Source organism: Pongo abelii, chromosome 16, assembly GCF_028885655.2.
Source record: "Pongo abelii isolate AG06213 chromosome 16, NHGRI_mPonAbe1-v2.0_pri, whole genome shotgun sequence".
In the NCBI taxonomy this organism is placed as follows: Eukaryota; Metazoa; Chordata; class Mammalia; order Primates; family Hominidae; genus Pongo; species Pongo abelii.
The window spans coordinates 70,323,808-70,336,952 of NC_072001.2; the positions used below are offsets into that span (position 1 = coordinate 70,323,808).

Sequence of the window (13,145 nt, forward strand, 5' to 3'; positions counted from 1 at the left end):
GCTGGGAAGATGTGAATCGGGGGCGAGTCGCCCAGTGAGTCAGGGTTAGGATTCTGGGTAAGACACCGCGCTGACAGGCCTGGCTTCCCCTGTGCTCCCCTTCACCCATTCAAACCATTGACTTCATCCCTATCCAGAAGGTCACCTGGACTCCCAGTGTCATAGCTGGAAGGGGGTGAGATGGTGATGATGATGGGAAACATTTCTTGAGAGTTTGCTGTTTACTGTTATTCAGAGTGCTTCCTGCATGTTAACCCGATCCTTATAACTTTATAAGGCAGAAGCGTTGTGATTTTTCATTTTACAGGTGAGGAAACCGGGGAACACAGTGGTGAACTCACTTGTCCCAGATTCACAGCTAGTGAATGGAGAAGCTGGCTTTGAACTCAGGCCCTCTCACTCCAGAGCGTGCACTCCCATTGTGGCATAACACTGCCTTGCTGGGCCGTTTAGACCAGCTGTCCCCACCTTCCTCACTTGGAGGAACAAGGCTCAGGCAAGGCATTTGCTGACTTTTACGTTAGAGACTAATGCTAGCCTGTGGCTCCCGGGGGGAAGCCCTGCCTGCTTGTCTGCCTCTTCCTATCTCTCTCATTCCCAGATACTTGTTGTCTGCATGCTGTTCAGGTGGGGGATTGGAAGAGGGACCACAGACCTAGCCATCAAGGGGCTACGGCCTTGTTGGGATCAATAAGGCACGACCAAAAATGATTCTAAAACAAGAAGTAGGTGCAGATGAAGTACTCTGAGGGTTCAAGGGATGGAGTGATGGGATTCCAGGCTGGCCAGGCGTCTCCTCTGTATTCATGCGCTCAGTCAACATTGGCTGAGTTCCCACTATGTACTGATGCTGGGGGCCAGGGCTGGGAGAGCACTAGGCATTTGCAGCCTGGGGGCGGGGGGGGGCAGCTGGAGGTGTCCATGTCCACCTGTAATGCATTGTGCCAGGTGCCCAGGGAGCAAGCCTAGAAGAGGGAGGAATAGTATATGCCAAGGAGGAAAGTGTGGATGGAGTGGGGAGACATGGGAGAGGTTGTGCCATATGTGAGCGGGCCCTTGAAGGACAGATGGGACCCTGTGAGACAGAGAAGGATGGAAGGACATTGCAGGTCCAAGGGCAGGATGTGGTTTGAGGACAGCTGTCATGGTAGTTGGTTGTTGTCTCAAGAGGGACAAGGCGGGAAGAGGAGGATGAAATGGCAGGTGGGGCACTGGGAAAAGACCCCTGAGTGGCTGCTTAGTGCCCTCTTGCCTGTAGAATAAAGTTGTTCGTGGGTTTTGAGTGGGGAGGTTTTCTGATGACAGCTTCATAAAGATTAACCTGGCCACTGTGTGGAATCTAAATTCTAGGGGAAATTACTGGAGGCAAAACAAAACAAAACAAAAACCCACTTAGACAGCTCTTCCTCTGGAGGAGGCTGAGATAAATGCTTTCGAGAAATGGTAGCAGAGCTGGGAGAATGCATTTGAGAGGGAATCATGGGCCTGAATGAGCAGGGTTTGTTGACCAGCGTTAAGTGGGATGATGGTGATGCCCCCATCGAGGCTGGACACCCAGGAAGTGGAATGGGTTGGGGGTGAAAGATGGTGGTTGGTTGCCTGTGCTTAACTATGTGCAGGAAGCAGTTGGAAAGTCAGGAAAGCAGCTGGCGCTGGAGGCGCAGATTTGGAAACCATGAACACATGTGGCAGCCTTTCCCATGGCGGGGCCTGAGAGAAGGGGTTTGGTGGTTGAATGAGTGTGGAAAGCCTGTATTGTGGCCCCTCCTGCAGCCCCCACTGAGGAGGGACTCACATGGCCACGCTCTGAGGAGCCTGCAGAAGGAGGCCTGTCTGACCCAGCGTTCCTCCCGTGCACTGATCACTGTTCCTGTACTTCTGTCTTACCGCCCCACTGACCATCCATAGATCTGACTCTGGAAACACCAATGAAGTTTGGCTGAAGTCATGCCAGTGGATGGATTTAGTGGAGGGGCCGACCCAGCTCAAGATGGAAAGACAGCCAGAGACGCACTCGGGCGGGGGGGTTCCTTGGGGAAGGCTGAGGTCAGAGGGATGATGGGGTCACAGCAGCTCAGAGGGGAGGGAAGCCCTGAAAGACAGTGGCTACAAGTGGGCCCTGCAGAGATACAAAATGAGATTTAAGAAGAGGCCTTGGATTTGGCATCAGGGGTTCAAAGGGGAGCTTTTAGGGAGCAGTGTGTGGGAGGGGAGGGGCCGCAGTCAGTCAGCAGTGCACTGAAGGGCAAGTAACAGGTGGGGAGGTGGAGGCACCCAGCAGCGCAGCCTTTGCACTGACTCACAGTCGGTGCGTCCCAAACCCTAGGATGGAGGCAGGCACACAGGGAGCTCTCCCTAGGAAAAAATGGGGACATCTCAGGACATCTGATTATTTCTTTTAAAGGGATTATTATGAAATTACTGTACAAAAAGAAATAAAGCAGAGGACATCTGGTTTCTCGTTTCATTTCCTCCCCACTCCAGGTGTTAGCCCCAGGGCTCGGGTCTGGGGAAGGTTGAGCCTCCTTGCCCCAGCAAAGCCACTTCTGGTAAGGGGCAGGGACTCCTGGTTGAGACCTGGCTCAGCATCCTGCCCCAGGCAGGCTCTCGGAGACCCTGGCACCTGGGACCGTTGTTTGCAGGGCAGGGGATATGAGCAGGTGATGTTCCTGTTACTACACAGCGTGCTGGTTGAGTCACCGGGAATTTCCTAGGCATTTAAGACGGAAGGATTGGGGTAAGTGGAGGGGAAGGAGGAGGCAGGTGGAGAGAGGAAAAAGGTAGTGAGCTGGCTTCTGCCCGGTGAGTAAGTTGTTCCCTGCTTTAAAGTGAGACAATTAGGGTGGAGCCATGACTGAGGAAAATAATGTACGAGGGAGAGCCCTGGGGGAGCAGTTGAGCTGGAGTTAAAGGAGGTGATGGCTTCTAGAGTGCCATTGGCAGGAGAGAGAGACGGGGATGGGGCAGCTTGGAGTGAGGGGGACAGGGCAGCTTGGAGGTGGCTGATGCCGGATGCAGTGCTTCAGACTGAAAGGTGGTCGTTTGCTGTGAATTGCCCTCTAGATTGTGTAGACTAGGATGATGGGATGTTTCTTGAGCTTGGACCCAAGGCAGCATCTCCTGTTGACATAGTTCTCCCTCCCTACTGCCCCTTCCTCAGGCAGCTTGCCTGAGAGTTGAGAATTCTTAGGTTATTTCTTCCAAAGGGAGGACCCTCCCCGAGGGTGCCACTTTGCACTGGCCTAGTTGCACCTCTGCTGGGAGGGTGTGAATCGGGTGCAAGTTGCCCAGTGAGTCAGGGTTAGGATTCTGGGTGAGACACCGCGCTGACAGGCCCGGCTTCCCCTCTGCTTCATGAGCCCCTGTGCTCATGTGTGAGCACAGGTGTGGAGGCAGGGCAGCCCGAAGACCACCGGCCCTGAGGGTGGACAGTGGCCCAGGGCAGAGGCCCAACCCAGTTCCAGGTATCTTCATGCTGCTGCCCAAGGCTCTTTTACAACGCAGCTTATGGCTCCGGTCTTCCCGACACTTGTGAAATCACAAGCAGGGTCTTCCCCACACTTGTGAAATCACAGGCAGGCGACATAATGACAGGAAGTCAGCTGCCAGCTCTGTCTTCACACTCCTGAGGGCCCGGTTTTTAGACTTTGCCACTGTTCCTGGTTGCAGTATGCTGGTCGTAAGCTAAAAGGGCATGGGGGTCTCTGTGCAGCTTGGTTTGGTATTTTAGTCCGCAGATATATAGGTTGGAATTAGTACCCTGGGTGCTGGGACACAGCTGCTGTGGGCTCACAGAGACCTCATCCTCTAGCACAGGAGACTCAGGTACACAGTTTCTGGGACACAAGGCTAATTCTGCATTGAGGCAGTGAGGGAGTGTTTCACAGCCATGTGAGCTGGGCCTTAAAGATCGAGTCCCTGCAGAGAAGGGGGATGGGCAGTCCAGGCAGAGGACCCAGGCAGGACTGAGAAGTGGCGGATGAGGAACATGGGAACCGGAGTGTGGAATCTCCTAGATTGAGGAAGAGCTGCCTTCTGCAGGTGAGGTGGGCCCGGCGGAAACCAGCCCATTTCTGTTTTGACCTTTCATCTTGCAGCAGCGGTGCTCCTGGCCTTTGCCTGTTCCTTGCTTTCGATTTATAGGAGAAAGTTAATTTCCCCCTCTTGCCTCCCCACCTCTTCCTTTACGGGATTTGAATCTCTTGCACATGTTTTTAATAGGCATCCCTTAATCCAAGTGTTGCCTTCTGGGTTTTATTCTGTTTTCTTTTTCTTAAACAAAATGGAACGTCTGTGCCAGCTTGGAACAGGACTGAAAACTGAGGCCAGCCAATGCGTTAGGCTGGCAGGGGGCCAGCCATGGATTAAGTGCCCTGTGGCACTCGAGAAGTCTGGCCGACACCACACTGGTGGGGGTGGGGGATACACAACGGCTGGAGCTGGAGGTTCCTGCGTCTCCAACACCTCTGCACTGGGAAGAGAGATTAGCACAGACTCAGAAGTCTGGCCGGGAGCAGGGCTGTTTGAAGGGAAGGCCGTGGGCATGTGCCATCGTCTACCACCCCAGGTGTGCAAAGTGCTCAGCCTAGCGGTGAAACTGCTCTTCAATGGAGTGTGTCACCTTACCCCCCGAAGTCATTCTCCTAGAGGAGCCTTCTATAGAACTGCTTCTGCATTTGTTGGTAAACCCTTGAAACCAGACCTTATTTGCTTGCTTGCTTGATCAATTGATTTATTGGTGGGGGGAGGGGTTGCCACCTCCCCCTGAGAGATTTCTTTTAAGATTTAATGCCAGGACAAACTTTGTTTTCCCTGAGGAACTAGTAAGCATTGCCCATCCACCAACCAGAGCCATAGACCATATCATGTTCCCTTTTTGTCTTGTCTACTAGGAAGCTCAGAGCCAAACTGGATGCTTTTGCAGTAACTATAACCTCATGGTTATCCCATTTATAGCCTTCTTCTTTCTAGAGTCCTTTTTGTTCTCTGGTCCTAACCAGGGTAAGGATAAGTCCTTTGGGAAAGAAATGAGGGCATATTTAGTGTTTTGGGTTGTTTTTTTTTTTTTTTTTTTGTGGCAGAGTCTTGCTCTATCCCACAGGCTGGAGTGCAGTGGCGTGATCTTGGCTCACTGCAACCTCTGCCTCCTGGGTTCAAGTGATTCTCCTGCCTCAGCCTCCAGAGTAGCTGGGATTACAGGCGCCCGCCACCACACCGGCTAATTTTTGTATTTTTAGTAGAGATGGGGTTTCGCCATGTTGGCCAGGCTGGTCTCGAACTCCTGACCTCAAGTGATCTGCCTGCCTTGGCCTCCCAAAGTGCTGGGATTATAGGTATGAACCACTGCATATGGTCTGTTGGTTTTTTTGTTTGTTTGTTTGTTTTGTTTTTTTAAAATAAAAATGTGCCATTGAAGGCAGAACCCACAGGTGGTGACCATACTTTCTGGTCTGCCACTCCTCTTGCACAAGTTCCGGGAGGAAGCAGCTGAGGCATGGTGGGCAGGAGGGACCTAGAAAGGAGGGAAAGCACGGCTGGCTTTTAGTTGTTTGCAGAGAATAGAAAGCGCATGGCTGGGGTGCTGCTCTGGCTCAGTCCCGCTTCTGAACGCAGGGCAGCTTGTCCAAACAGCACTCTGAAATGGCAGCCTGCAGACTTTGCCACTGGCCTGATTTCACTGCTCCCTCAAACAAGCATCTTCCTAATGATGTGTCAGGTTCCTAGTGTCCGGGGTTTTCCACAACACTGTCCAGTGTGTGTCTGTCAGTTGCAGGGCTGTTTGGATAAGGGCTCAGATCTGCTTGGGAGGGCCTCTCGGCCTATGACCCCAGGCCCGTCTGATTCTGAGGGTCCTTGAAGCCCACCCTTCCCCAGAGCATGGTTCCAGCACCATGCGACACAATGGGTGGCCTGCCAGCTTTTTCTTTTTTTGAATGGTGGGCTGGGTTGCTGTTCTTGGGAGCCTAGCTCTTTCTCTTCTGCCTGGACTAAACCCAGAGAATGCTGGGCAGGGCTTTATGATTTTGGGGTGAGGACCCTGTTCTGTTCTACACATTGCGAGTAAGTCAGGGCCAGTCAAAGCTATATGTTCAAGCTGACCCGTGCCAGAGAATGACCTAGGTGGTCAGCTTTATTGTGGCTTTATTGTCTTCTAGTGCACCACAGTGATTGTACGGACTAGAAAACTGAGGTTACAGAAGGAGGTCACGTCCCCAAGGTCACACAGCAGGATCAGCAGAGCCTGCGCTTGGGCAGTGGTGGCCAGCAGCACTGATGCATTGCCTGACCACTCTGAATGCTTGGGTTGCACTTGGATTTTTTTTTTTTTTGAGTTTCCAAAGCAACATAGCTCACATTTTAGTGACCACATTGTTTAGAATATAGCTTATCTCATTGGAATGTTGAAGCATCAAGCAAAGCCAGAGCCAGACGTGGCTGACGTGGCTCAGCCTCACCTCAGGGGCCAGGGCACAAGCCACAGCTGCTCCTGGCCCTGTCATTCCTCCCTTCCCCATTAAGTTCTTTTGATGCCTTCATCCTTATCTTCGTTTGCTCTACCCCAGGAAGAGAGGAAAAGGACAAGAATGCTTTGCCTCTCCATCTTGATGGTGATCAAGATAGGACCAGGCTATTTTCAAGTTCATAGAATCGGGCTATTATCATTGTTGTTAACACCATGTGCCGAGTGCTTGATGCGTGCCCTGCACCTCACATGAGTTATCTCTTGTCTGTCCAGAAACAGCGCCGAGAGTAAAGAGGATGAGGCCCACAGAGTGTAGCTGGTTTGCTCGCAGTCGCATGTCTAGTCTGTGCCTGAGCCAAGATTGACCTCCAGTCTGTCTGGAGGATGGCTTTATAGCTTGTGCCCCATGATCCAGTTAAATGTCTAGGGCAATGGTTTTCAGCTGGAGGCCGTTTTGCCCCCTAGAAGACATCTGGCAATATCCGCAGCCTTTTTTTATTGCCACAACTTGAGAGGGTGATATGGATGTATACTACTAGCACCTAGTGGGTAGGGGCCAGGATGCTGCTAAACATCCTGCAATCTACAGATCCTCCCTCCCACCCATCCACCCACCCAACAAAGAATTATCTGGCCCCAGATGTCAGTAGTGCTGAAGTTGAAAAACCTGACCTAGGGTGTCCTAACCCTCCAGCTGACACTTCCTGGGTGTGTGTGGAGTGCAGGGGTGTTACTGGCCTGCCCCTTTGCTGTTCGTGATAGTGTTCTCCTTGCTTGTAGAAGGGATCATGCACCTAGACCCCAAAAGGGGATTGGGACACTCTGTCCTGCAGGGGCAACCAGACCCCTTCCAGTGGGCAGAACAGCTTCTGACTTTTCTCTCTTGGGCTTTACACACCTTCAAAAGGTCTGATGAGCAGGGGCCCTCCCGGCGGGTTCCCCCTCCTAGACATTGCCTGGCATCCAGTGAGCAGGGTTCTCAGGCCAGGGCTGAGATGTGGGCATGGGGAGCGTCTCCTGTTCCTCCCTCAGGAGGAACCCTCAGCCCTGCGCTGAGGGTTAAAGTGAGGGAGGAGAGATGTCAGCCTGGGCCCTGGGACCTCATGGTCGAGTTGGACAGTCAGGATGCTCACACAGAGGCACACCCTTAGTAACTGCGTCGCTTCAGGTATATTTAAGAGCCAGAGGGACTTCAGAGCCAGGCTGAAGCTTTGAGATGGAAGAGCGAGAATGAGCAGGGGACTCCCTAATTCTTCAGCAGATGGATGGGATTCAGGTAGGCATCAAGCAGAGCGTGGTAGGCTAAGGGCTTGCGCCCAGCAGTCAGTGCAGCGCAGAGAAGCAGTTGGAAGAGGTTGGCCCAGGGCGCAGGGCAGTCCTGGTCCAGAGGCTGTGGCATCGGTGTGAGTGGGAATTCCGAGGGCCCAGCCAAGTGCTGAGAGAATGGGCCTGGAGATGCTGCAGAGGCGTGCAATAGGAGGGCACAGTGCCAGGGCCACTGGGCTGGGGCAAGAGGAGGACAAGGAGACCCCAGGAAATGGAAGGCTGGGATCCGTTTCTAGTGTGAGCTGCCATTTACTCTTCTGAGAAAGAGAACCAGCCCCTCATAGGATGGCAGTTTTGCTTTGAGGAGCCCCTAATGGAGACTGTACAGACAACTGGGGCAAATACAGATTTTCTTTCAGAAGCGTTTGTGTCCTAGCCACCCCAACAGCCGGCATCTAGATAAGTGTGGAAAATAGTTTCTGTGATAGGAGGCATAGCCCCAGGCTCAGTCTGCAGACGATGCCTGGTGTGTCCACTGCGCCAACACGGGGCGCTGTTGGGAACCCACTCGGCTGCTGCAGGCTTGGAAGCTGCTGCTCCACAGGCTGGGAGTTTTTGCCTCCAAGTCTGTGCAGAGCCAAAACCTGAAAGCCCTTTTAGGGGCAGGGATTAATATGGGTTACTCTGGGGACCTTGCAACAGAGGCTGAGAGGTGACTGTGCAGGAGGTGTGGCCTGCCCCACAGTGAGTACACGCAGTGGCTGTCCCAGGTTCATCCAGGTACTGGGTGGCCCCTGGTCCTCTTCAGGTTTGGCCAAGCCCCTTCTTGAAGACTCCTTCCATCCAGTCAAGGCCAAGCAGGCGGGGCAGGGCCTCTATGAGCTAAAAAAAAAAAAAAAAAAAAAAAAAATCAATGGCCCTTTACACACAAGGCTGATGGAATCTCCTCCAGACACCTGAGCATCTTGTTCTGGTGGGTCTTGCCAGTTTTATACGATAAAAGGCACGGGGTAGGGAGATTATTAATCCCTCTGAAATGCGGGGAAATGGTTTTCCAGAGTGTCCATGGGACCCCATCAAGGGAGCATGGGGCTTGGGACACCCACTGACCCAGTAGCCCACCGTGTGTCCACAGACCTGCAGCCAGTTACCTACTGCGAGCCAGCCTTCTGGTGCTCCATCTCCTACTACGAGCTGAACCAGCGCGTCGGGGAGACATTCCACGCCTCACAGCCATCCATGACTGTGGATGGCTTCACCGACCCCTCCAATTCGGAGCGCTTCTGCCTAGGGCTGCTCTCCAATGTCAACAGGAATGCAGCAGTGGAGCTGACGCGGAGACACATCGGTATGGGGTGGCTTCATTCCCCACCCCCCACCCTGCCCCTGCCACTCTATCCCACCCCCAGCCCCAGGCCTGAACACACAGCCTCTGAAGGGAACCTTGTGTCCATCCTTAGCTGTGCTCTGCCTCCTGCTAGGCGTGGGGGAAGACTCACCGCCCCAGCAAGTCCCCTACACTCTCTGTTGCCCTGTTTAGGGGCCAGACAGGTAGTGTTCAGGCCACTTGATCATTCCCACTCAAAGATAGAATCTCAGAAAATCTGGAAGCCACAGAGGAAAATAGTTCACTTAAGGGATCAAGAAGGGAACGTCTATGAGAAAGGCAACATATGAAATCTTTTTTTTTTGGAGACAGAGTCTCGCTTTATCCAGGCTGGAGTGCAATGGCACCATCTTGGCTCACTGCAACCTCTGCCTCCTGGGTTCAAGCGATTCTCCTGCCTCAGCCTCCCAAATAGCTGGGATTACAGGCACCCAACCACCAAGCCCGGCTAATTTTTGTGTTTTTAGTAGAGACGGGGTTTCTCCATGTTGGCCAGGCTGGTCTCGAACTCCTGACCTCAGGTGATCCACCTGCTTTGGCCTCCCAAAGTGCTGGCATTACAGGCGTGAGCCACCGTGCCCGGCTGAAATCCTCTAAATAAAAATACTCTGAAAGTACAGATGGATAGGTTGATAAGTAGGCAGTCATTGTTGGAAGAGTGATCTTTTCTTATTTTCATGTATCATTATTCTAGACAACTAAGAAAAGGTAGAAAAGAATTGTCCACTATCCAAACACCACTACTGTGAACCCTCTGCCTTCTAGCCCCCAGAACATAAGTAAAAGATGACTTTGTGAATTTAAGGAAGACGAAGCTGTGTTACGCATCACTTGGTTTGCTTATGAAGTTATCAAGCTTAGAGGATTTTACGATCCAGAATCACAACTGTCAGAACTTAGAAGGGCTGTGGAGAGATGGCAGAGTGAGGTTTTCTCAGACCTTGTCCTGGAGCCCCAAGGGTTGGTGAAGGGTTCCTGGGGCAAACTCAGGAGGTGGGCAGGTTAGCAAAGGGAAGCCTGGTCCCACGTGAACCAGGGCACCTCTGCGCTCACTTGCTTTATATCTCGGGCTCTCACAGAAGACTTCATTTGAAGAGAGGATTGATTCTGTAGTGAAGAGAAGAAAAGTTTGGAGGCCATGGGCCTAGGTCTGTGCTCTCATTTTCTAGGAAGGACCTGATGTCTAGGGGGTTGGGGAGGGTAGGGAACAGCTCTGCAGAGACCTCATTGTCAGTGACAGACAGCCCCCACTACCAGACCCGTTCTTCCCATTTCGCTTTTTGTTTTTTACTTCAAAAAAGATACTTATTCTAGGTGGCATACCACTGTTTGATTGATTGGTTGATTTAGAGATAGGGTCTTGCTATGTTGCCCAGGCCCAGTCTCAAACTCCTGGGCTCAAGCTATCCTCCCATCTCAGCCTCCTGATTAGCTGGGACAATAGGCATACACCACTGCAACTGGCTTTTTTCTATATTTTATTAAAATATTCGTATATATATATATATATATATATTTTTTTTTTTTTTTTGGAGCAGGGAGACCAAGTCTCGCTCTTGTCTCCCAGGCTGGAGTGTGATGGCACAATCTTGGCTCACTGCAACCTCCACCTCCCAGGTTCAAGTGATTCTCCTGCCTCAGCCTCCTGAGTAGCTGGGATTACAGGCGCGTGCCACCACACCCGGCTAATTTTTTGTATTTTTAGTAGATACAGGGATTCACCACATGGGCCAGGCTAGTCTCGAACTCCTGACCTCAGGTGATCTGTCCACCTCAGCATCCCAATGTACTGGGATTACAGGTGTGAGCCACCACGCCCGGCCTATTTTTTTTAAGTTACTGAAATGAAACAAACATTTTTGGTCTGGGTCTTCAGACCCCCACCTCTGCCTTCTGCTCTTACTGACATGATACAGTTGTGGACAGCCAGGAAGTCATCCCTCCTGTGGACTCTGAGCCACCAGCACCCTGCAGAACTAAAGCCAGAAAAAGGGAGTGGTTGGAGGAAGGGGACAGTAGTGGGAATAGGAGGCAGGACAGGGGACATCCAGTGATGCATCGGTCGGTCACCTCGTGTTCACCCCACCTGATGCTGGACCTGTAACATCTGGCTCCGTGTTCTGACCTCTGAGCTTCTTCCCCAGGAATGGAACAGAGACTTTCCCTTGCAGGAGAAGGGACCATCCCCTGGCCGAGCAAAGAGCTCATTGTCAGAGTTTACGCAACTGTTTGAGTTGCAGAGCCAATTTAAAAATAATTTCTGCCCATCTGGAGTGGATTTAAGAGATGAAAGAAAAGTAAATGATATAAACCTCTGGAATGTTTTAGAAAAATGCATTGAGGGAAGAAAAAAATAAGGGCGTAGCATTAAACCATCCCTGCAATAAAGGGCTCCTTGGGGTGTCTGCTGTGTCAAAAGGAGCCCTGAAGGTTTACTGAATGAATCTCTGAATCTTGGAGCGTGAAGAGACCAAATAGTAGTGGGGTAGTAGTAGCAGTAGCAGCAAGAAAAGCTGACACCAGGCGCTTACTGTGTGTCTCACAGTAATCCTACAAGGGTAGAGGTTATCATCATTCCTTTTTTTTTTTTTTGGAGTTAGGGTCTCACCTTGTCTCCCAGGCTGGAGTGCAGTGGCGTGATGGGAGCTCACTGCAGTCTTGAACCCCTGGGCTCAAGCAATCCACTCACCTCAGCCTCCCAAGCAGCTAGGACTACAAGGATATGCCACTATACCCAGTTAATTAAAAAAAAATGTTTTTGTAGAGATGAAGTCTCATTACGTTGCCCAGGCTGGCCTTGAACTCCTGGCCTCAAGTGATCCTCCCACCTTGCCTTCCTAAAGCTCTGGGATTACAGGTGTGAGCCACCGCACCTGGCCCCGTCCCTATCGTAGACACAAATGAAGGCTCAGAGGGTGAAGAACTTGACTGAGGCCCATGCCTACTCAGTGGCAAAGGCTGTCACTGAGACCTATCCCGTGTGCCCATCTCTTGTCGTCTGCCTCCCTTGGCTTTGGGAATCCAGCAGTGCCCATTTCCCCTACTTTAGGCTTGGGCTTTGGGGCCTGTTTGCCTGGGGAAGCTGTCAGTCACTGGGAGCAGCCCTGCCGCTCTGCCTCCTTTGCAAGCCTCAGGTGGCCCCAGGGCCATTGTGTGTAAGCAAAGGCACCCTGTCCAGTCTAACCTGAATCTCTGTAGGAAGAGGCGTGCGGCTCTACTACATCGGAGGGGAGGTCTTCGCAGAGTGCCTCAGTGACAGCGCTATTTTTGTCCAGTCTCCCAACTGTAACCAGCGCTATGGCTGGCACCCGGCCACCGTCTGCAAGATCCCACCAGGTAAACCAGCCACACAGGTACCCCTGCCTTAAGGTCCCTCTCCGAGTGCATGCCTGGGATGCTGGAGAGAGTCCACCTTTCTCACCGTTTCTGCTCACTAGTGATTGCATTGTCAATCTGGAGGTGATTCGATTAGGTTTTCTCTATGCCCACAGATCTAACTGTGCTTTCCCTGAACTTCCAGGGAGCAGAATGTAGCATCTGATGGGTCTGCCTTTAACCTGTGGGTACCTGCCCGTTGCCCTGTGCGTAGATGCTCAGGCAGTATGGCTTCCTTTCTTCACTCACTCATTGCACAAACAGCATGCGGGGCTCCGTGCCAGGTGCTGTAGGGGATGAAGAGGTAGATGTGGCCCTGCTCTGCTCCCGCAGACCTTACAAACCTGCAGAGCACAGAAGACAAAGACACGGATGAGTTCAATATAATAAGGGAGGGGTGCCAAGCACCAAGCCAGCAGCCCGGGTAGAGACAAGGCCCATTTAGCTGTTGGGATGGATCAGGGAAGTCTTCATGGAGGAGAAGCATCCAGATCCTGAAGGATAGGTAGGCACTAGGCACAGGGAGGGCATTCTAGACAGGGGGAGCAGCCCAGGCAAAGGGCCTGAGGTAATGGAGGGCAGGACGTGGATCGGTAGCTCTCTGGCTGGAGGAGGGCCACATATCAGACCGTCAGGGGAAATGTTTCAAAAGCA

At 52.1% G+C, this 13,145-nt stretch overlaps 1 protein-coding gene across 5 annotated transcripts in view; it reads left to right on the forward strand.

Annotated features, from left to right (window-relative positions):
* The window catches only part of SMAD3 (SMAD family member 3), a 129,567-nt gene that overhangs the window by 106,838 nt on the left and 9,584 nt on the right, over positions 1–13,145 (forward strand). For all 5 annotated transcript variants that reach the window (XM_002825585.6, XM_054531611.2, XM_054531612.2 and 2 more), the window contains exons 6-7: positions 8,865–9,077; positions 12,315–12,452. In XM_002825585.6, the coding sequence (XP_002825631.1) occupies positions 8,865–9,077; positions 12,315–12,452 (351 nt within the window). The remainder of the gene's footprint in view (positions 1–8,864; positions 9,078–12,314; positions 12,453–13,145) is intronic.